The sequence below is a fragment of the Asparagus officinalis genome, chromosome 7 (assembly GCF_001876935.1).
Source record: "Asparagus officinalis chromosome 7, Aspof.V1, whole genome shotgun sequence".
In the NCBI taxonomy this organism is placed as follows: Eukaryota; Viridiplantae; Streptophyta; class Magnoliopsida; order Asparagales; family Asparagaceae; genus Asparagus; species Asparagus officinalis.
Window position 1 is genome coordinate 7,657,911 of NC_033800.1, and position 25,206 is coordinate 7,683,116.

General features: G+C 39.6%; 2 protein-coding genes across 3 annotated transcripts; one reads left to right on the plus strand and one right to left on the minus strand.

The window, feature by feature from the left end:
- LOC109850247 (phosphatidate phosphatase PAH1-like) lies at positions 650-17,983 on the minus strand. Of its 2 annotated transcripts, none has more exons than XM_020420216.1 (11): positions 17,765-17,983; positions 14,504-15,981; positions 13,807-14,399; positions 13,661-13,734; positions 13,150-13,234; positions 12,589-12,675; positions 2,687-2,759; positions 2,326-2,369; positions 1,918-2,046; positions 1,734-1,832; positions 650-1,045 (listed from the first exon to the last, which is right to left on the minus strand). In XM_020420216.1, exons 2-11 carry the CDS (start codon positions 15,945-15,947, stop codon positions 992-994), a joined length of 2,682 nt encoding a protein of 893 aa, XP_020275805.1. In that variant the 5' UTR covers positions 15,948-15,981; positions 17,765-17,983; the 3' UTR covers positions 650-991. The 2 variants fall into 2 exon arrangements, with proteins under 2 accessions (XP_020275805.1, XP_020275806.1); XM_020420217.1 differs by having other exon boundaries at positions 14,504-15,988.
- LOC109850248 (protein GPR107-like) lies at positions 18,059-19,748 on the plus strand. The gene has a single exon (XM_020420218.1). The coding sequence runs from the start codon at positions 18,169-18,171 to the stop codon at positions 19,582-19,584; it is 1,416 nt and encodes a 471-aa protein (XP_020275807.1). The 5' UTR covers positions 18,059-18,168; the 3' UTR covers positions 19,585-19,748.

The window sequence follows — 25,206 nt, forward strand, 5'->3', positions numbered from 1 at the left end:
GGGCTTTAATTGCCGTTTGATTAAGGGAGTTTAATGAACGGTTAGTATGCGGGAAGTCGCATATGAGAGTTTATGCGGAAAACTAAGGAAAATGAAATATTTACATTGCTATTATTTTTACGGGCTTCAAATCATGAACTTTCAAGGTTAAAAATAATAATAAAGAATTAAATTTGAAGTTTATATCTTCCACAAGCAGAATATTTCAATTGTTTTGGAGATAACTCCAGCCTTATACTTCCAGGAAAAATGATGGGACTGTTAACAAACTGGTATCTATGATACACTAGTCATGATGCCATTTCTAAACTCATCTCACCAAAAAGTTCGAACTGTTAATATTACAGTAATAGCTACTGGTGCATATTAAACTAGTGTAATTCTTAAGTATGTTCTAGTACATTTATAATAACAGTTGACTTGCTACACTAAATGTATTTTTCCCACATTCAATGTACATTCAAACTTTGCTCTAAATCACCATTCAAAAAGTATGAAAAGTACTGCTTATGATTTCTTTTCCATATCGCTAAAACCTCATTCACATGAGACAGCATTGCCGCCATCTTTTAGGTATTCTGATAAGGTAGGAAAGCAAATAGCTAGATATTATATAAACTGCAAGAGTAGTCACAGAAACACAGAGATAGAAATGAAATTTTATTTTATTAGGTATGTAATAAAAAAAATTCCAGTTTACAACCTAAGCCTGTAGAAACTCATTTCACATATTGCAATTAAAATTTCCTGGGAGTTCCCTTGTGGAGAAAACACTCAAGGGAAACAAAATTCCTGCAATGATGGGAGACGAGGCGTCGTATACAAAATTGTACAGAACATTTGATGAACAAATCAAGGAACTTGTTGGCGTCCTTCACGCATGCACTTATACGAAATTACATCTCTAGAACTGAAGCACTTTGTAGTTAGAATATATGCAGGCAGTTAATAATTTGAAGCTTTTGCACCCAAAAACAATGTCAGCGATTGGCTAGTCTATGCTTGGCAAAGGCAGCTTCCAATAGTTCCAAGAGTTGTAATCCTCCTGTATCAAATGCCAAAATACAACTGCTCATTATCTTTGGAATCAAGAAAAATGCAAAACCAAAAAGTAACTCAAGATAGATAGTTTAGTTGTATCAAGTGTAATGAGAAAAATATGGGAAGTTTTTTACTGTTTTCCATCACAAGGAAGTGGAAAATAAAACTTGCATGTGTTCATTCCATTTCCTATTTACTTTCTCTTTTGTAATTATTCTGTAGAATATATCAACCAATGGGCACTCATTTTGCTAAGAGAACAGAAAGGGGAGAGAAGTACAGGACTCAAATCATATACAGGGTACCAAAGGAGTACACATCAATCATGAATAGATTTCCATAGCGAACCTGTTTACACCACCAATTCAGAAATTCAGAATATATATAAAGACAAGTTCTATGCAGCAGCCAAGCAAAGGCAAATCTGTGATTTCATGCAGCTAAAGTAACAAACTTGAAAAACGAACATCAACTTTAAGAAAAGCAGTATACACACATTAAAACAATTGAACTATCGTCACTGCATTCTCATGTCAGGTCTGGAAATCCAAATAATACTGAGGAAAGAAATACATGGTAGACCACCTAAACCGTTTCATATTGGATGTTAAATTTCTAGTTTAGCACATACACGGTCTAAGATTTCCTTGTCTACCATTTAGACATGCAAGTTGAATTATTTAATGACAAACCTGCTCAAGTAATGAAGTTGGCGGAAACATATCATTGACCAGTTTGTGCAAGGAAGTATATGATTTCATATCCATGAAGTTATAGAGTGCTACTTCGCCCTGAAATTTTTTAAAATGGTGCTGAGTTAGGAGAAAAGGTCATGGTATCAGCAATTCTGTCAACTAAGATAGAAAGGTGAAGTACCTTTGGATTTATGATGAATATTTTCCCCTTTGGTATTCCAAGCGCCCTGTAAGTAAGCTCATCCGTGTCTCTATTGCCAAAGCCCGCATAAAATGGGTTGTAATCAGGAGGAAAAAGCTCTCTAATATCCTGTTAAAAACAGGAGAGCATTTACAAGAAGTCAAATATTAGACCCAAATATCACTGCTGCACAATTTAAGGATTTAAGAAAAGGTTGATTGTTGTTTATTTATATTTTTCCACAATTTCACACAACCAGAAGCTGTCTACTTACACAGTACCCGTTCTTCAAAAAATATGATTCACACTTACAGTGTGTGTGTGCGTGCGCGCATGCCCACGAGTGTGTATTGTATAAAACAATCAAGTTTACTTATCAGAGTCTATCAGCACTTACAAACAAATTACCTGCAGACAAGCAATCTTGAACTCATGGGGTGATCTTCTTATAACTGCCATAATCATAACGTATCAATCAGAAAATTAATTATAAAGAACCAGAAATAGTGAACCCACAACAGAACCCCTTGGATGACTACGAACTAAGTAAAATTATTGAAGAAAATACGTCTTCTAGTGATATCTGCACTGATGGTCTTTTGTGTTAATATCTGCACCAAGACTTGTAAGGTTTCATACAGCAGTGAAGTATAGGTTTCCAGCTAATTCCAACAGTTCTTAATGAGGTAAAACGATCATAAGGTTTCACATAAAGAAATATGTCCCAAAAATTATCTTGGAAAAGACTATAATATCTGTAAAACTTTACCTTCCCTGAAAAGTGAGGGGAATAAACCATCAGGAGAAATTACAACAGGTCCAGTAGGAAGTGTTTTTCCATCCTGCAATCATCTGAAACAAGTCAGTGTGCAATCTGAAAAGTGAAACTTTAAACACAGTTTTCATTCAATAAATTGCTAAACATTCATAAGCAAACAGTATTGAAGAAAAGGAATTGAATGAGGATAATTGATAGCTGATTCTAAGCTTGATCATAGGAATTGAATGCGGATAATTGATAGCTGATTCTAAGCTTAATCATAGCCCCTTAATCTTTCCATGTAAGTTAGCCAGCATGCTTATATTTCAGATCCTACATAATAGCAAATGTGCTGGCTGATTAGAGCTTAAATCATGGGATTTATTTCCATTTATAATGTATCACATCTGTATATATATTGATGTTATGAATCAATACAAATCATAAAAAGAAAACTATATTCTTTTCAATATTGATTGTTTCTTTTCTTTTTGGTATCAGAGCCTTACAAGAGCACGCTAAACCTTCTCTTGTTCAGCCATGTCTTCCCAAAACACATATCCCTTTCCCTCCAATATCAACATTGCCAATTTTGTCACACTCAAACTCAATGAAAATAATTATTTATTGTGGGAAACACAAGTAATTGTTGTGCGCAGCGGAAATTTCGGCAGCACCTCCGGTGCGCAAGGTGCACAACAAGAGATTAGATCACAATAAAATTCTCGTTTCTCAAAGGAAACAAGAATCAAAAAAGCCAGATATCTCATCGAAGTGAGATATCAGCTCTTCCTCTCGTCAGCTCTAAGACTGCGCGTCGAGGGAACCTACAAGCTATTACAAATCACGGCAAGAACACAAATTTTACGTGGTTCGGCAAACTGCCTACGTCCACGGGGCAAAGAGGGGGGAGATCTACTATTAGAGGGAGAGAATACAACTAGGGTTTACAATCTCACAGACAAAACCCTCTCAAACAAACTCTCAAATCCCTCTTACAAAATCTCTCAAAGGCACAAAAGAACTCCTGCAGCCGTCCAATGTTTCCTCTGCAGCCGCACACCCAAGACCAAAGCTCCTTGCACTTTTCGTCTGCTGCAGCCGCCTAAAGGAAAATCCCAAACTTTCACCGCCTCCTGCTTTTTTTCTTTTGCTGCCGCACAACAAGAACCCCCTCACTTGGCTCACCGAAACCTAAAAAACACACCCATATATATGATGTATATTCGGGTGGGCCTTGGTAATTTCGCGTGGGCCAAAGGTTGTGTCCGCTGGTTTCATTCACCCACGCACACATGTGGTCCCCAGCTCTTCACGTGTTCACGTGAATTCATCTCTTCATGCACCTCATTCACGTGGGTTCACAATTCTCCACCTCGGCGAAGTTTTTCCAAAACTGAGCCGACACCAATCAAACCAAATGCCTCACTTGTTGTATCCAGTACGCCATGGCAACGGACTCATGACAACGGACTCCATCCACAACAGGTCGAGACCCAAATGGGAGTGCGAACACTCAACCCAAACCAAATAGTGTCTACTCACCAATCAAACTGAGCCTACACCGACTACACCAAATGCCTCACTTGCTGAGACCCAAATGGGAGTGCAAACACTCACCCCAAATGTCGATGTCGCTCACCAAATCAATCTCACCCCCATCAACTAATCCAAATCGGCTGCATCATAAAGACTGCCTACGTATCCTCTTGCCCAAGGAATCAAGCCGAACGTAGTTCACCCAAATGGCCTCCAAAGGCCCTCAAACAAATAGAAAAATCTGCAACTCTTCTTCAATATCACCAAACGATCTGCAACTAATAGCACTCCCAATAGCTCCAAATTGAGACAAATCAAACACCTCCATCTGAGGTGAACCAATGGCCGTATCCAAATTAAGTCCATCAGCTGCAATCGAATCCAACTCATCATCTGCATCCAAATCCAAATGATCCCCAATCTGTGTCACCTCAGCTGGAATCCCAAATGATATAGTATGATCTGGAGTCTCCACCCAACGTGGAGTAGCATCACTCTCCACCCGCTGCGATGTCCCAAAGATCTGATCACCACTCTCTACCTGCCGAGAGTTAAACGTGACATACCTGCTCAGAACAAAATCAGAAGCCAATACCTGATAATCAAACACGCCTCTGAATCTCAAATGTGCTATCGGATCAAATCTCACATCCACGATGTGACTAAGTGCTGGGTAGCCAAACATCCGACGCAACCCAAAATCTGAAGCAGCTCCATCAGATCCTATATCTATACATGCAGCAGTCGACAACCTATACATAAGATGGCTCAAACATGTCGTAGCCTGCACACCAATGCCAATGCTCGACATCAAACGCCGATCCTCCTCCAGAAAGGAACAGCTTCCCAAATCTGCCATCTCATCTCGTCGCCTTAAAGTTTCCACACCAATGAAGTGTCTCTTATTGCCGTGAGCTCGGCACAAATACAGATATAGGTCCCTCTTGTACCTCCCTCTAACATCAGACTGAAGTACCTTTACCTTTCTGCCAATACACTTCCTCAATTTGTTGCGGGCTTCTAGGACTTCACACCAACGGGACTTGGTTGCAATCCACCAATGCCTAGAGCAATCCCCAACTGCGGAAACCACATACCTATTACCTCCCCCGAATGCCTGAATGAACTCCCCTCAGAAAACCCCTCGAATGATGGATAGAAGTGTCAAACTCCATCTCGGTCTTCTCGCTCATACCAATGGGTTCACAGGACTTCAAACTGCAGGTCAAAGCACTCCTCAACAACTTATGCACGGTATTACCAATCAAATAACCCAGCATCAAATAATGCCACAGTCTAGCCGAATCTGATGAAGTCGTCATCTCCCTATCAATCTCCGTGCTTCCGAGTAAATAATATAAATTGCTTCTTCTGACGCCCTTCATCACAATCATGGACCCCGATGTGACCTTCAAACGTGCATCCACCAAGGTCACTTTATAGCCAGATGCCACCAAAGCTCCTAGTGAAATGATGTTCTTCGACAACTACGGAACGAACCTCACTTCATCCAACTCCCGCACCATCCCGTCACTCATCTTAATCCGAACGGTACCAATACCACCAATAGAGCATGCATGTCCATTACCCATGAGCACAACATCCTCTCTTTCCAACTTCTGAAAGCTGGAGAACCAATCCCTCCTAGGACAAACGTGGTATGAAGCACCCGAATCTAACATCCACTCTGTAGAGTTGGCAACACAAACTGACGGTAGTGCAGACAACGAATAGCCCGAAGAATCCGAATCTGAATCGTTGCCACTAGTCTTGACAACATTCACCTCTGAAGCTTGTACAGCTTTCCCCTTATTCTTCTCGGCTCGATCTAACTTTGGGCATTCGGCTTTCCAATGTCCATCCTTTTTACAAAAGGCACACTGATTCCTACGAATCCCACGATGTGCACCTCTAGACTGCGACCTCCTGCTTCGGTTTGAACCACGGCCATGAACTACTAATGCATCTCCCGATGCCTTCTCGGAGGACTCATCAACACTCTTCCTCAACTCATAATTCACCAACGCTGAGGTCACCTCCTTATAACTAACAGTAGTTCTTCCATTAATCATAGTTAGGACAAACGTACCAAAATCATCCTCGGGCAACGAACACAAAAGTAGCATCGCCTTGTCTTCATCCTCAACCATGATATCCACATTAGCCATGTCTGAAAGTAGCTTTGTGAAGTTATTAACATGCTCCCTAATGGAAACTCCCCTCTTCATCTTGAACTGGTAAAACCTCTTCTTCAAGTGAAGCCGATTCTCAATGCTCTTAGTAAGATACTTTTCATTGAGTGTTTCCCACATCTTCTTCGCCGACGTCTCGTTCATCACGTCATAAATAAGATCCGGCGTCAAGCATGACCGAATAACTCCACACGCCCTACTATTCATCTTCTTCCAAACCTTAGCTTCCATCTCGGCAGGTTTCTCTTGTAACTCAAGAGTCTCCTCCAAATTCTGAGCGTCCAAGGCGTCCATCACCTGACACCTCCACAATCCGAAATTAATCTTGCCGTCGAACTTCGGAACATCAATCTTCATGTTATTGATGCTCAAACTATGTATCGTCTTCGTAAGAGACGATCCCGATGTGCTTGTTTCACCCATATTGTCGATCTAATCTTCAAATAAGAATCCTTCAGCGAATCCTTCAAACAAGCTCCCAAGTCCAACCCGGAGCTCTGATACCACTTGTTGTGCGCAGCGGAAATTTCGGCAGCACCTCCGGTGCGCAAGGTGCACAACAAGAGATTAGATCACAATGAAATTCTCGTTTCTCAAAGGAAACAAGAACCAAAAAGCCAGATATCTCATCAAAGTGAGATATCAGCTCTTCCTCTCGTCAGCTCTAGGACTGCGCGTCGGACATTTGGTTGCTTTGGTGTCGGCTCAGTTTTGGGAAAACTTCACCGAGGTGGAGAATTGTGAACGCGGAAGGCGGATATGAAGTGGGGTCAAACCACCCACGTGCAAGGCTTTCAAAAGGAGAACAGGCAGAGCCACGTGAAGAGAACAGGCCCACCCGAAATTGAGTTGCAGCTATAAATAGAAGCCTATTGTTTTCTAGGGTTGTGTGCAATTGAGGGGGTTTGTGGCTGCGGCAGAAAAAAGCAAGGTGGGAGTTTTTCTTTTGCTGGCGGCTACGAAGGAAAACGGCAGCAAGGGTTTGTGCACGGAAACTCTAGGTGAGCGGCTGATTCAAGAGCAGTCAGAGGGCTTTTGTATGTGGATTTCTGTGCAGTCCTTTTGTGTCCTTTTGTGTCCTTTTGAGAGAGATTTTGTGAGAGGGATTTGAGAGTTTGTTTGAGGGTTTTAGTTGTGTGATTGTAAACCCTAGTTGTATTCTCTCCCTCTAATAGTAGATCTCCCCCCTCCTTGCCCCGTGGACGTAGGCAGTTTGCCGAACCACGTAAAATTTGTGTTCTTGCCGTGATTTGTAATAGCTTGTAGGATCCCTCGACGCGCAGTCCTAGAGCTGATTCTTTTCAATATTGTTTGTTTCTTTTCTTTTTGGTATCAGAGCCATACAAGAGCACGCTAAACCTTCTCTTGTTCAGCCATGTCTTCCCAAAACACATATCCCTTTCCCTCCAATATCAACATTGCCAATTTTGTCACACTCAAACTCAATGAAAATAATTATTTATTGCTGCGCACAACAGTAATGTCTCTGGTTGAATCTCAGGACTTACTTGGTTTTCTAACTGGTGAAAAAGTTGCTCCTCCAGCCATAAATGATATAGGCACAGAGAAGGAGTCAACAAACCCAGCCTATGTTTCCTAGGTTCGCACAGATCGACTGGTGAAATCATGGGTTATAGGGACTCTCTCAGAAGATGTTCTTGGCCTTGCCGTAGGGTTGTCAACAGCAGCCCAGGTATGGAATTCTTTAACCGAGCATTTTACTCAAAGTAGTGTTGCAAGAGAATTTGAATTAATGTCTCAGCTTCAACATGTTGAGAAAGGGACCAAACTATTGGCTAATTATTTGAGAGAATTCAAGTCTATTTGTGATCAGTTGAATGCTATTGGAAAGCCAGTTTCAGATGACACAAAGGTATATCGATTGCTGGAAGGCCTTGGTCTTAAATATGAAGCTTTCACAACAACAATGCTTCGCCCTCCACTGCCCTCTTATGCTGAGATTGTTCCCTTGTTGCAAAGCTTTGAATTACGCAATAAGAAGAGTCTATCTAATTCAGATCAGTCATTGGCTTTCATCTCACAAAGAAACAACGGACCTCATCGATATGGAGGAAATCGTTATAATAATGGAGGTAACAAAAATCATTTTAAACATTACAATACTAATGGTGATGGTTTCTCCTCTTTTACTTCCAAGGGGCGAGGATTCTCTCCTTCGAATCAAAGTTCTCGCAACATTGAATCCTCAACAAACAAACAATCAAGCAGCACTCGTCCCAATTCACTAGTTTGTCAAATCTGCAAAAAGGTTGGGCATGATGCTTTGAGATGTTGGCATCGTTTTAACAATAGTTATCAAGCAGAGGAACTACCACATGCCATGGCAGCTACTCACTTGACAGAAGAACAAATTACAGATTGGTATCCTGATACTGGAGCCTCAGCTCATGTCACTGATAATCCTGGTAAGCTTCAAAATTTGGTGCCTTATTATGGTAGTGATTCTGTCATGATTGGAGATGGAAAATGTCTTCCAATTTCACATATTGGAGTGGGTCACATTTCTACTAGTTCACATGATATTCCTCTGAAAGATGTACTAGTTGTGCCAGATATTAAGAAAAATTTACTATCTGTTTCTCAACTTACTCAAGACTATCCATGTTATTTTGAATTTGACAAAAATAACTTTGCAATCAAGGATCTGAAGACAAGACAGGTTCTAGCAATGGGAACTAAGCAAGGAGGATTGTATGCCTTGGACAAGCCACCAAGTTCAGCCTTTTTCTCTAACAGATCTCAAGTAGCAAATGCGGAAGTCTGGCATCGGAGGCTTGGGCATCCTAATCAACAAGTTTTTCAGTTTCTGTGCAAGAATAAATTTATTAGAGTCAATAAAAGTTTCCATGGTTTATGCGAAAGTTGTCAGCTAAGCAAGAGTAATAAGCTTCCTTTTACTTCTTCAAAGTCTATTTCAGAGTCTCCTTTACAAAAGATTCACTGTGATTTGTGGGGACCTGCTCCTCTTTCTTCAGTACAACAGTTCAAGTATTATGTTGTGTTAATTGATGATTTTTCTAGATATTCTTGGCTTTATCCTTTGAGAAGAAAATCAGATTTCTTTGGTGTTTTCTTGAAATTTCATAAACTGGTTGAGAATGAATTTGACAAGAAAATCAAAATTTTTCAGTCAGATGGTGGAGGAGAGTTTAATAAGACTGAGTTTGTGGAGCACTTGGCTAATTATGGAATTAAACATCAAATGTCTTGTCCTGGAACACCTGAGCAAAATAGTGTTGCTGAGCGTAAACACCGACATATAGTTGAATTAGGACTTGCAATGCTCTTACATAGTTCAGTTCCACGTCGATATTGGGTTGAAGCTTTTACTACATCAAATTTCCTGATTAATCGTTTGCCCTCTTCAACTCTTAACATGAGATCTCCATTTGCAATACTTTACAAGAAGCAAGTTGATTACTCTTTTCTCCGAACCTTTGGTGCATGTTGTTATCCATACTTAAGGTATAATGCTTCTAACAAATTTGATAAAAGATCTCTGCCATGTGTATTTTTAGGATACAGTGACAAACATAAGGGATATCGTTGTCTATATATTCCTACTGGACGTGTTTACATCTCTAGACATGTGATCTTTGATGAAGCCAATTTTCCTTTTGCTGTCAATTCTAAAATTCCTCGTGTAGCACAAGGTGAAGGGGAGCCCTATACTACTGCAACTTGGCTTCATAATTGCCCAAATGATTCTAACACTGACAGTGGAATGGAACGAGCAAGGATGTTTGGAGATTCTTCTACTACTCATACTCAAGCTACCAATTTTGAGCAACATGATAATTCTCAAGAATTTTCTGTTCAACAAACTCCAGAACAAGAAGCTCATGTTCAACAAATTCCAGCACAAGAAACATCTCTGGAGACTCATGAGCAACAAACCTCTTCTATTGTGGAATCTCAAGAGGATGCGCAACAAAGTTCCTCAATTCCAGAAGACGAAGATAATTCTCAACCAGTGGCTAGTGATCAATCTCATGGCATGGTGACACGTTCAAGACATGACATACTCAAGCCTAATCCCAAATATGTTAATCTTACTGTCATCAATATTCCTTCTGAGCCTCGTACTGTTAAATCTGCTCTCAAGCATCCAGGTTGGAAGCTAGCTATGGATGAGGAGATGAAAGCTCTCGCATCAAACCAAACATGGGATCTAGTTCCTCGCTTAGAAACAATGAATATTGTTGGGTGTCGTTGGGTTTTCAAGACAAAACTCAAAGCAAATGGTACTCTTGACCGTCTTAAGGCACGATTGGTGGCGAAAGGGTACAATCAAGAAGAAGGTGTTGATTTTATGGAGACATTTAGCCCTGTGATAAGACCAGGAAGCATTCGCATTGTTCTCATTGTAGCTGTTGTTCGTGGTTGGACAATTCGTCAACTTGATGTCAAGAATGCTTTCCTTCATGGAAATCTTGATATTCCGGTTTTCATGGAGCAGCCACAAGGCTATGTTGATTCCTTACGTCCTCGGCATGTTTGCTATCTTAAAAAGGCATTATATGGACTGAAACAAGCACCGAGAGCCTGGTTTGACTGTTTCAGTGAATTTTTACTGAATTGTGGATTTTATTGCAGCGTTGCTGATCCTTCAATGTTCGTATATCATCATGATAATCACGTACTTATTGTGCTTCTCTACGTTGATGACATCATCCTAACAGGTAGCTCGGATTCCCTCATTACTGCTTTGATTCATGACTTGCACTCAAAATTTTCCATGAAGGATCTAGGTCCTTTGCACTACTTCCTTGGAATTGAAGTTACTCGAAATGCCAAAGGACTCTTTCTTTCTCAAACTAGGTATGCTTCAGAATTGTTGCATCGTGCTTCCATGAGTGATTGTAAACCCATTGCGACACCAATGGTAGCAAAACCTTCCCTTTCACAAGGAAGTGACAATTTATTCTCAGATGCAAAGTTATATCGTAGCCTTGTGGGAGCCTTACAATATCTTACTCTAACAAGACCTGATATTTCTTATGCTGTCAACATCGTATGTCAACATATGCAAGCACCAACAAATGCTCACTATCAGATGGTCAAAAGGATACTCAGATATGTGAAGGGTTCTTTGAGTCATGGCATGCGAATTTTAGCTCATACTACACTTGATCTATATGGATTCAGTGACGCAGATTGGGCAGGTTGTAAAGAGACTCGTCGTTCTACTACAGGCTATTGTACCTTTTTGGGTGCAAATTGTATTTCTTGGAGTGCTAAGAAACAACCCACAGTGTCCAGGTCAAGCGCTGAAGCAGAATATCGAGCCTTAGCTTCAACTACTGCAGAACTCACATGGTTGTGCTTTGTGCTTCGTGATATTGGGATTTTCCAGTCACAACCTGCACTTTTATTTTGTGACAATATGGCTGCACTTCACATGACAGTTAATCCGGTCTTCCATGCTAGAACTAAGCATATAGAGATTGATTATCATTTTGTAAGGGAGAAGGTCGCTCTTGGTTCTCTTGTCACGCGCTTTGTTAGTTCCAAACAGTAGCTTGCTGATCTCTTCACCAAGCCTTTACCTAGAGATCAATTCAATGTGTTGAAAACCAAACTTGGTCTTCTGCAACAAACCCAGACCAGTTTGAAGGGGAGTATTGAAGAAAAGGAATTGAATGAGGATAATTGATAGCTGATTCTAAGCTTGATCATAGGAATTGAATGCGGATAATTGATAGCTGATTCTAAGCTTAATCATAGCCCCTTAATCTTTCCATGTAAGTTAGCCAGCATGCTTATATTTCAGATCCTACATAATAGCAAATGTGCTGGCTGATTAGAGCTTAAATCATGGGATTTATTTCCATTTATAATGTATCACATCTGTATATATATTGATGTTATGAATCAATACAAATCATAAAAAGAAAACCATATTCTTTTCAATATTGATTGTTTCTTTTCTTTTAACAGTAGCATCCTTTGTTAATATCAATTAAGTGGATCTAAAACAAAATAAAAGACTTATACTCAACAGCTAAATGAAAGGCTGCATCGTCAGCCCAGAATCTCTAATGTGGCACCTTACATGAAAATTTAACTAACTTTTGCTACAAAATTATGAATTATTTATGAACCCACAACAAGACTTAGTCCAGGACTAACAAGTGAGCAACATGATGCATCTGATACCTGCTTAAGGTTGACGAGAAAACTCTTAGTAAGATATGACTGAACAATTGCTCTGGCACTTAGGAACAGCAGCTGATACCCATTTTCCTGATTTAAAATGAAACTAATTCAGTAATACATTTCAAATAAGTAATAACACCATAAAAAGCAGCATCAAAAATTTATTGACAGCTCAAGGTTAATCATCTGTAATAGAAAGAAAGGAATAATGTAAACTACAACATTGATTAAAGATTTCTGCATATGCAATAAACAAAACCGCCTGAAGGTGTTCCACCTTTGAACAAGCACATGTTTTAACTTTGGAAGAAGAAATCTGAAATGGGAAGCTTGTTCAATTTCTGTGTCCAACTGATGTAGAACTATTCTCTAACTAAACACCACCATTTAACAGTAGTGTCAAAGGTTTCACTTTTACCATAGCAAAACATATTATTACTTGTCTCGAAGAGAATTAAGTGAGAAAAAGTAAATGAGAACAATATTTGAAAAGAAAAGTTATGTATTATCATCAAAGCCATGACACATTGCACATCTTTTTTCGAGCTGGAAATAACATACCTCAATCGCAGAAAAAAGGTTCGCTACCCCAGACTGTGTCCAATCCTTTCCAACCAAAGGCATAACCTGGCCTAGGATATCAGACCTGGAAAAAATAGTATAGGTAGCAAAATCAAAATGAAGATTGCAGATTACGACTCACTAAAAAAATGAATATTCATAAGCTCATATGCAATATCTATCAAGGAAAAGTTGAGATGGTGTGCAATACAAACTTCAATTCAGTGAAAAGTAACTGCAACATATAACAATCCACAAGCAGTGCAGGACCTTGAAGATGTAAGGTTTGAAAGATATCTGTGTCACTAAACAGTAATGTAACAGAAGACATCAACTGAGATCCAGTCTTAACTGTTTACATAGGACTATCTTTCATGGATGTCTAATAACTACACAATAGAAAATAACACCACCAAATACAGAGCAGAAACCAACATATATCTATATCGCACCCAGTCTGGTCCGCTAAATATATGATTTTACGTTGAACTAGAGTATGAACACAGCTAACCTGGTAATTGTCCCATCAACATCTGATATGACTATCCTTGTATTCCACTTCCACAAGTATATATGTGCATTCACCTAAAAGGGAGACGATTAAATAAGAACATCATTGTTAATCAACTGTTTGGCAGTAGACCTAAGAATTCGAACCTGTTGAGTTCCTAAAAATCTGGGGGAAAAACTGAAAGAAATTGTGTTTTGACCATCTTTTAAATCCAAAGACATAATCTGCTCATTAGTAGGTATGTTCGTCCGTAGAAAACTCTTCCGAGGAGCTAGGTTACTACCGATATCAGCTTGTTCTTCAAGTGGGTTCTCAAAGGAAGATGCCGAATCAACAAAAACTTCATCATCTGAAGAAACACTGACATTACGGTGAAGCAATTTTACCCTCCTAAAAGAAATTGGCCACAATGTCCACCTACTGGTGGAAGTAGAAAGGGGGCTTCCATGTGACTCCTGTCTATCATTTGGTACTTCAACATGTTCAACAGGGATTGAATCAGCAGGATCCACTGAAAACTCTGAACCAAATAATGTAATCCCAAGAAGAATATGGGCAACCTTATTCCACGTATAATACCTTTCATCATACCTGAGAACAAGGTTCTCATTCTTAATGATGTCCTGTCCATATACCTTGAACTCATTCTCAGATATTTGATATGCTTGGAAGATTTCTTTAGCCAAGTTTTGCCCCATACCAGGCACGAGTAAATTACCACACAATGAAATCTCAAAACCTGTTCAAATTCTTTACATATAAGTGACCAAACAAGTTTATATGATACGAAAATATTGTACGCTGTTGAGCAAAGCGTAGGACTATTAAGAAAAGGCCACTTACCAGACTGATAGATTCTTCTCGACACAGAATCGGGTTTGTTGCACTCCTCTGCTTCGGGTGACATTTCTGAACCTGCAGTAAACCCCATTTGCACACCCTTATTTTCCGTTTTGCTACTTAATGAATGGACAGTGAGAACTCTGGAGTCCTCATCAACTTTATTTTCAACATCCTCAGGTTCAATATTCATTAGCAGCAATCTCTCAGCATCATGTAGGCATGTATGATCATTGGGATGAACATCATTACTCTGAGACACGTCACCCATATTGTTCCTGAAATCCCCTCGTTCTGTGTCTACAGCTTGCATATCTGGACTGCTTCGAGTATCAGAACTTGGAAAAGCACTCGATGCATGATCTCTCAAATTATGGTCATCCACTGCTTCCTCCAATTTTATATCACGAACAGATGAGTTGTCCTTGAATATTTCTTTCTTCTTTAGCTTGAACTTCATATCAGTGGCAGATGAACTGTCCTCAAAATTTTCTTCCTTCTCTAAGTCCAAGACTGACTTACACCCATACTGAGAATCATCTTCTTCAATATGTAAAGCTAGATCCGAGTAACTCTTCAACATGTCATGCTTTTCATCATAACCTGAAATTCTTACCTCTAAACTTCTTTCATTGTCAACATATCTGATATTATTTTCCTTTGATCCATAGATAGGAACTCCTATGCTAGCTTCATTGTCTTCATTTTGATGTTCAGTAGCTCCGGTGTCCTTGTCCTCAGATGTATTCAAATTACAATGTAGATCAGCAGTACACACATCCCCTCTGCCATCAGGACGTTCCTGAGGGGTGCTTAAATGGGTATTGCCTACATTCCTTTTCTCCATAGAGATCGGTACTCTAATACCATGTCCATCTGTATTCATCAATACCATTTCTGAATTGGAATCTCTGGTAGATTTGACAAATTTCTCCTCTACCTCATCAAATCTCTCATACTGGTTGGTGCTATACCCAGGAGAACCATAAGGACTGTGCATATGTGAGTGCTCATCTTGGGATCCATGCGATTGGCTGTCACCCTCAACTTCAACTTTGCTCTCACTATGCTCATTCTCATGCACTCCCTCAATATTGCTGACCTTATCATCCTCACAAGTTCTGAAAGAGCTGAAATCACTTGAATCTTGACCATTCTCTTCACTTCCCGGAACAACTTCTCTCAAAAAATAGGCCTCTCCAGAGTTATCAAGGTACATGTGGAAATTGGCTTCAACACCATTGACAAAAATGCGCACAATCTTATCTGCACCTTTAAGGACACCTTGGAACTTTCCAAACTGCACATACCATGGTGTACTCCGGTAGGTACCATCTTGTTGCTTGACAACAATGATATCAACAGCGCCGCTAAAGGGATGGAAAGTGGTTGCAACCGAGGAAACACCTCGTTTTATCAGGTCATTAACCAGTCTGACCACATGCATTTTGACTCCAGATAGCAAAAATACCCTCTCGCGCCTGCAATCTTTATTCTCAGAATATACACTTATTGAATCAGAATTTCAATGTGCAATCCATGCAATAATGACCTCATCTACTAGCCATTCAGTACCTTTCAAGTATAAGGAAATCAAAAGAATGCCTCATATCCGGGATCATTATTTTTCAAGAATAAAACTCACACCACAATAGCATGAACAGGGCGCATTCCAATCATAAAAGGGCTTAAACAATCAGTATAGTCACTTTACTTACTCAAGTACACTAGCCAGACCAAATTACACTCCAACAAGAACCTTAATTTTCCATTGTCTTGGCCTGAGAAACCCAAAAAAAAGAACCTTAAGGCCTGTTTGATTCATTACATGGTTACCATTTTTGGTGGTTTCAAGGGGGGAAAAATCAAACATCACATGTGGGGCCCACTTTTCCATCATTTTTAGCCTATTTCATCTCGGGTGTTTGTTTTGTTTCCGAACAAATAGGAAATGTTTTCTAGTAGTAAAAAACCAATTTTCACCCTTTTCTATGGGTTTCTTAGAAGAAGTTTTTTGTGTTTGTTTGGGCATGGAAACAATTTCTACCATATTCCCTGTTTGGTTCAAAAGGCAAAAATAAGAAACCAATTGAGATGAAAACATCTCTTTAATTATTTAGCTATTATATAATTTATATTTTACCAACTCCCCCTATCATCCATTATTTAAATATTAAAAACTCACCTTTCCAACCTTTTCCTTCTCATTTCATCACTTCTAGAGAGGAATTGGTTTTCTTGCAAGAAATGGTGTTTTCCTCACTTTTAAGAAAATATTTCTTAAAAAATTTTGGTTGTACTTTCTGATTGTCCTAGAGCCTTTCCATCCTTTTCCAAGGGTTCCCACCCGAAATAAACACCCCTCAAAACAATCTGAAATAGGTTTCCAGATTTTTGTGGGAACCGCTGCATTATTATCATCTCTGAGTGTGGGTCCCGTAAGACACTTTTCTCCTTTTTTTTTTGTTCCAGACCACACAGATGGAAAATAGGTGGCAGAGGAAATCGATTTCCTCTTGACTTTTATTTCCTTGGGTGGCTATGAACAAAACAGCCCCTAATTAATTTCTCATATTGCCCAAATCAAAACTACATTTCTCCAAACCCTTCAAGAACAAAACTACAGCTACAAACATTATACAGAGATAGACCTCAAGAACACTGCAATGTGTAGAATATGGTTACTTTGGATGCTAGCTAGATAACACTAACTATACAAGAGCTGGCATATTTTCAAGAATTGAAAGAAGGAAACGCTGAGAATCACTATCAAACAAAGAATGCAGCACACCACTAGCAAGAAAAATTGAAAATTCTGCTTTCTTCATTACCACGGAAAACAACCTCAATTTCCATATTCTTGCACCGTGAAACCCCAAAAAGACGCTTAATCTCCAATTGTTCCCATTAAAAGAACCAAAAAAAATTCTGCAAACCCTAGCGAGGACAAAACTACAGCTACCAACATTATCCAGATGTGGGGCCTCAAGAAAATTCAACAAAAATATGAAGAAATTTGTAACTTCAGATGCTAGATAACGCTAAATTAACAGAACTCTTGATCAACCAAAGAATACAGCGTATCATGAACAAGAAAAATCAACATTGCGGCCCTCAAATTCCAATGATTAAACCAAAATTAGGGGGGGAAACATTAACGACGGAGATAATCCTCGGATTCGCCATAAAGAATGAAGTGTTTCGGTACAAAAACCTAGCTTGATCTTCGAAAGAAATCGAGAGGAGGGAGACTTCGATGCTTACCTTCTCTCGGAAGCTTTGAGGAGCTGGAGAGAAAACGAAATGGATTTTTATTGCGGCAAAAGCTTCACAGGAGGCAAGTCAATGTTCGGCATTTATAGCTGCTGTTGTTCTCTGCAAGGAAGCAAATTGACTGATGCAAAATTTATTTAAAAGTCCCTCCCTTTTTTTTATTTTCAAAATGTGCCTGTTCCTTGGACAGGCAGCGACCGCCTGCAACCGTTACAATATACCTTAGGAACAACGTGGCCTCACGTAATCCACCGTCCGTTAATCTGACGCCACCGTCGCCACGAATCTCAAAGCTAATTCAAACCGCCAAAGTCGCTGCCTTGTATTCCTCCGCGGGACATTCCTCAACGACTTCCAAGTCCAGTAGTCCGCTCTCCAAGTCTCCTCCGATTTCTATGAACAACAGCAGCAACCGTAAATCCAAGAAGGGGGAAAAAAAAGATCAAGCAAAATTCGAAAAAAAATCAGAAGAAAAAAGATCTCAGGCAATGAAGAACCCTAATCTCGTCGCCGCTTTCATCTTCTCGTTCCTCGCCTCCGCCGCCTTCGCCGAGATCAAGGACTTCAAGATCGCCGGCGACTCCCGCTCTCTGATCCTCTTCGAGAAATTCGGATTCACCTCCGACGGCGCCGCTAACATCGCCGTCGCCGAGGCCACCTTATCCTCCTCCGTCTCCTCCGCCGACCCCTCCCTCTTCGGCTTCTTCCTCCACTCCTCCTCCAACCTCCTCCAAACGCTAATCGCCGACGACCAGCCCCAAAACCCTAACCCTAGCCCGTGCATCCTCTCAAGCCCCTACATCCGCCTCCTCTTCACCTTTCGAGATCTCTCCCCTCCTCCCTTCAACTCCTACAATCGGACTTTCCCGATCGCCCTCGCCGATGACTACAATCTCTTCTTCGCAAACTGCGTTCCCGAATCCGAGGTCTCAATGTCGGTCCGCACTGTGCTTTACAACGCTCAACCTGACGGATCTCGTGATTATTTGCCGATCGGCGAGGCGCCGGTGCCGACCGTATGCTTCCTTTTCTCTTTGATTTATGTGGCGTTCTTAGTTATTTGGATTCATTTTGGTTTGATTGCAAATAGAAGCTCGGCTCACCGGATCCATTACTTGATGGCTGGGTTACTGGTTGCGAAAATTTTGAATCTTGTGTTTAAAGCTGAGGACCAGCATTATGTTAGGATCACTGGAACTCCCCATGGATGGGACGTGCTCTTCTATCTGTTCCAGTTTATTAAGGGGGTGTTGTTGTTTACTGTTATTGTATTGATTGGAACCGGGTGGTCGTTCTTGAAGCCGTTCCTTCATGGCAGAGAGAAGAAGGTTTTGATGCTGGTGATCCCTCTGCAGGTTGTGACCAATATTGCCTCGATTGTTATTGGGGAGACTGGGCCGTTTATTCAGGATTGGGCAGCTTGGGTTCAGATTTTCCTGCTGGTTGACGTTGTTTGTTGTTGTGCTATTTTGTTTCCAATTGTGTGGTCGATTAGGTCATTGAGGGAAACGTCGAAGAGTGATGGGAAGGCAGCTAAGAATCTCAGTAAGCTTGTTCTTTTTAGGAGGTTTTATCTCGTGGTGATTGGGTACCTGTACTTTACAAGGGTTGTCGTGTTTGCATTGAAGACGATTTTGTCGTATAAGAATAAGTGGATGAGTTTGGCGGTGGAGGAGGGGGTGACACTTGCGTTCTATATCTTGATGTTTTACTTGTTTAGGCCGAAGGTGAAGAATCCGTACCTTGCTTTGGATGATGAAGAGGAGGCAGCAGCTATGGCGGTGTTGAAGGAGGACGATTTCGACATATGAATATATATACTAAAGGATAGGGATGTAACATTATTTTGGGGCTCATGCCGGTTTGGTCCTCTTCTCCCATTTACTTGTTTTCAAATGTTCTCAATTATTGCTATTTTGTCAAATTTTGTATCACGTGTCAAACTTACTTAAAAATCAAACTTTTGTTACTCAAATTAATTGTATCTAGAACAATGTAATTGTTAATTTGGGGGTGGATACCAACCTCTGCACCGGCGAGGAGCTCCGACGAGCTCGATGTCGACGAGGCGAAGCCACAGGTGAGGTCCAGGCTATCTTCGGCAGCGCCCCCCCCGAGCTCTGCGTTCGAGCTCGAGCCCCACGTGCGAGCGCCTCCACCCAACTCTGCGTTCGAACGCAACCCTGCGTTTGGCGATGGCGTCCTTTGCGTTCGAGCGCTCCCACCTCTGCGTTCGGCCTCGAATTTGGCGTCGAAGCAGTCGCTGGCGACAGGCTGTCGCCAGCCCTCCACCTCCGCCTATAAAAGAGACCCCATGCCCTAGGGTTTAGCTGCTGAAGAACTTCCCCCTCTCCTCCGATTTCTCCTTCTCTGGTGGCGGCGGCTGCCCTAAAATCGCAGAGGCGATTTTTTCTCCAGCTCTCAACGCGATTTTGAGAGAGAGAGAGGGGATTTAAAAGGAGAGAGAGAGAGAATTAAAGAGGGTTTAATTGTGGGGTATCATTTATTCTCAAGTTGAGAATTGAAAGGGGTTCATACCCTTTGATTATTAACACTGTAGCTACAGTGTTTATCTGAGAAATCTCAGTTTTGAGATACGCTCCTAAATTGTAATTTCTTGTTTAATTAATAAGAAATTATCTGTGTGGCTCCCGAGGACGTAGGCAGTTGCCGAACCTCGTTAAATCTTGGTGTACTTTTCTATTCTGCGTTTCTGTTGCAATTAGGGATTTAGGCATTAAAATTCCTAACAAACCATTGATCAACAATCAACAATATACTTCACTCCGGAGAGTGGATAACATGAAACGAACTCGTCAAAAGGTAGATGACAGCGGATTGTGGAGGAGTCAAATTGATGATCTGAGAGTTGGATGTAAGCGCTAGCACCTCAGGAACAACACGCTAAAATTTTGTCTCGATTGGACAACGTTTCGCCTTTGATCAAGGATAAACTCTCTGCTGGTTGGAATTTTCAGGCAACTCACATTCGCTTGTTCTCTCTACTTCTCATTATTTTGCTAAAACTTGCAACCAATCCTTAGGGCTTTATATAGTCATCTCCTGGCCAGTTGCCAATGCAAAAGGTAATGCATAATTGCTCTTTCATATTCCCATGGGCAACCTTCAAACTTCGTTTACTTTGCATCCTCCAATGCAACTTTCAAGCTTATATGCTCAGCACCATTTATGCTTCTTGGAGTCTGGATCTTACTAGGAGGGAATCCCGACACTTTAGGCTTTTTTTAAACTCTTGTTCTCTATATTCTTAAAAATCTACACGCTTAAAATTTTAAATGAAGTTCTCTGTCTACTATAGATTTCAATTGATTTTTATTTCAAGTTTTCAGTGCTAATTTATCTTTGTCATATTTTGGTTCCATGGACTGTTTTTGGCTTCAAAGAATTTTCCAAATAAATTGTTTGACATGCATGGGCAACTATGTTTAAGACCAATCAACATCTTTCCATGCTATGAACTAATAGCGAGTGCAGCCTTTACGTTTGTGTTGTTACATAGTCAAGCAAATCTAGATTATCTTGTATTGTCTACTTTAAACTTATTCCAGATCTTTTCAGCTTCAATTATTTTAAACACGTCCACTAAATTTTTAAAAGTTTTAAGTTTTTATATAATTAGATTAGCAACTTTTACTAGAATGTTGAACTAGTTTTAAATTTCCAGATATCTTTGATTTTCAATTTCTTCACTAATTGAATGCTTTTCAAACATATATAGTTGAAACAATATTCACAAGCTTATCAAATGTATGTATTGAATTATTTTTTCCCCCGATAGTACTTGTAGCCCAACTTCACTTAGTGACATTTGCTATGATATTAAATACTTTTCAAACATATGAAATGTATGTACTGAATTGATTTTGTTTTTTCTTCTGAAGTACTCGTATTCTGAAATATAGAAAATTTTATAACGTCATCAAAGACATTCGTTTAGCAATTTCCTATGAACTTTTAACAGCATTCGGAACATTTCACATCTTTCTAATATTTTTTTAAATCAAAATTTCATATTGTTGACTTGTTCTTCTTTTGTTGGTTAGTTGTGTTCTCGAGTCTAGAAAACAGCCTTGGTTTTTCAAAGAAAAGACAATACACTTTCTTGAAGTAATATTTGAACTTTTCAAGATACAAAGACTATCTTTAGCTAAATAATATTTTGAGTTGTTTTGTCTAATTTGCTTATTTCTTCTATTTTTATCTGTAGAAATATTTTTTAATGAAAATTTTATTTAAATGTTGCTTCTAAACTTTTGAACTTCTAGTACTACCTTTCACTTTATCATACGTAACTATGTTTTATCTGTTTTCCTTGTCTGTGTCGAGTAGTTATATTTTGAAGTAGTATTGTTTTGCTTATTAAATTTTTAGTGACGTGTCTCTACTTTTGTCTAAATCATGTGTTCTGAAGTGTTAAATTTTTATTATTCGTAATTTTCAAGATAATGTTATATAATCCATAATGCCTTGATCAATTTTTAGCATTCCAGTATTTCATTTACTTAAACTATCTTCCGTGATGATTGTACATGGATTATCCATTACAAAATTTATATCATCATTAATTTTGGAAACAAGTTTTTACATGCTTCCATGTAGTAAATCTATCTTAATTGTGTATAGAAAGTCTCTGCACGAGCGCTTTACTTGAATTACGACCCCAAAATTTGGATCTCGATGACAGAGGTCTCTCGACGATTTGATATCGTCCTCATTGTCGATCTCTGCCTTATTGATCTTTTCTCGAGCGCAAAGTCAACTCCACCATTTGTTTGTCAGATCCTTAAAGAATGATCATTTGTTAGATCCTTAAAGAAATGATCATTTATTGTTAAATCCTGAAAATGATCATTTGTCGTTAGATTCTTAAAGAAGGATCCTTTCGAATCCTTCAAAAAAGTATCATTTGTTGTCGGATCCTGAAAAGGATCATTTGTTCTTGCATCCTAAAAGGATTATTTGATTGGTGGAGCCCTAGAGGGGACTAACTGATTTGAAGATATCCAAGTGAAAAATAAGAACAAAATTATTTTGAGACACCGTCACTGACTAGAACGTGTGTACGTTATTTGTAACAAGCTGGACATGTATGATATACATGCTTCAGCTTTGAGAGGGAGTGTCAAGGAATATATTGTAGAAATATAAATAATTAGGAATAATATATTAGGAATATGTAATTGAGAGATATTAGGAATATGATTGGATATGATTTTATCTCATAGCTATTTTGTAATATCCCCCAAACCTCTGTTTAAGAAAGGTTGAGTTAGATAAATAACATATCTTCTTGACCTTTTTCTATTTCTTTACATCCTCCACATATGATCCATACCTAAACTTATCAAATAACCACCACCACTTATCATATGAATCAAAATTCAGTGAATTATTCTTCATAATCAAGACCTATATTAATCCAATTTATACAATGGATAAAAGTTCTCTGAACCAGAAGTGGGATTCAAACTCAAAGAGAAGATCTCACTACATGATCTTTAAAAAATCAATTAAACATCGATCGACATATTTATTTAAAAATTCACTTAAAAAACAACACTGCAATTAATCAAAGTTCAGTCATTTTCCTCAATTCTTCCTTAGAATTATGAGTCTCTCCAGCTCTACCTAATCCGGAGTCTCTGAAAAGATGAATAAAACATAATGAGTTTAATACTTACTAAGTGGATGAATCTATACATTATGCACTAGTTTAACAAAACTAAATATACAAATCATCATAAATCAAAAGTAATGTAAACATGTTTATATACAATAGAAATATCACCAACAAATTATTATACCATTTTTGATGCCACGAGTGAAAAATAATATTTCGTAGGAATTGGAAATGTAAGCAAGCCACGTCTCAATGCAATCAACACTTCAATACTCTGATTGTCGTGGCAATCCCCTGAATTATTTAGCCTGTGGTCAGGATGTGAGACCCAAGTTTAGGTTCTTAGCGCTAAAATAAAAACCTCTTGGAAGCACCTTGAGCCCATTATGACTTACTTATTTTTCCTACATATAACGGTATGTTAACATGAGATGCATCTGTTTAATATAAGTGAACTGCAAATATTTTATACTAAAATGCGAAAGGTAAAATCAATAAAGAATCTCAACCCATATACACATCTCAACATGGTACTATATAATAAAGACATGACTGTTGTTAAAGAGAGAACCCAAATACTCGTGTCTTCGTAAAATATGAAACCAACAACGGATAATTGCGCAAAATACTCTAAATAAACGTTATTCATGGATTGTTAATTTGGGGGTGGATACCAACCTCTGCACCGGCGAGGAGCTCCGACGAGCTCGATGTCGACGAGGCGAAGCCACAGGTGAGGTCCAGGCTATCTTCGGCAGCGCCCCCCCGAGCTCTGCGTTCGAGCTCGAGCCCCACGTGCGAGCGCCTCCACCCAACTCTGCGTTCGAACGCAACCCTGCGTTTGGCGATGGCGTCCTTTGCGTTCGAGCGCTCCCACCTCTGCGTTCGGCCTCGAATTTGGCGTCGAAGCAGTCGCTGGCGACAGGCTGTCGCCAGCCCTCCACCTCCGCCTATAAAAGAGACCCCATGCCCTAGGGTTTAGCTGCTGAAGAACTTCCCCCTCTCCTCCGATTTCTCCTTCTCTGGTGGCGGCGGCTGCCCTAAAATCGCAGAGGCGATTTTTCTCCAGCTCTCAACGCGATTTTGAGAGAGAGAGAGGGGATTTAAAAGGAGAGAGAGAGAGAATTAAAGAGGGTTTAATTGTGGGGTATCATTTATTCTCAAGTTGAGAATTGAAAGGGGTTCATACCCTTTGATTATTAACACTGTAGCTACAGTGTTTATCTGAGAAATCTCAGTTTTGAGATACGCTCCTAAATTGTAATTTCTTGTTTAATTAATAAGAAATTATCTGTGTGGCTCCCGAGGACGTAGGCAGTTGCCGAACCTCGTTAAATCTTGGTGTACTTTTCTATTCTGCGTTTCTGTTGCAATTAGGGATTTAGGCATTAAAATTCCTAACAGTAATTTCTGCCTCCTTGGCTCAGTAGTCTCGCATTTTTTCGTTGTTTGTTTTTCAATACTTTGCTTCCGAGCATGTTGTGTGAAATTTGATAACTAGGGTTGCAAACACTAGCTTCTCCTGTTAAATCGTCTGATTCGAGAGTGAAATTATTTTCTACTGGTTGTTAATTCAATCCAAAAATGGGTCATATCATCATAATTATCAGATTTGTCATGAACAATGTTTGTTTGTTTGGAGTGCTTTATTTGCAACAACTGCAGTTCTGGCTGATATGAATGTCAATGCTTTCTTAACGAAATTTTTACTTTCAGGACATGGGAAATGCGTGATAGTCCATGTTCTTGACACTGCTATGAGAGTCTATGATTTTGCCTTCTATGTTGCACC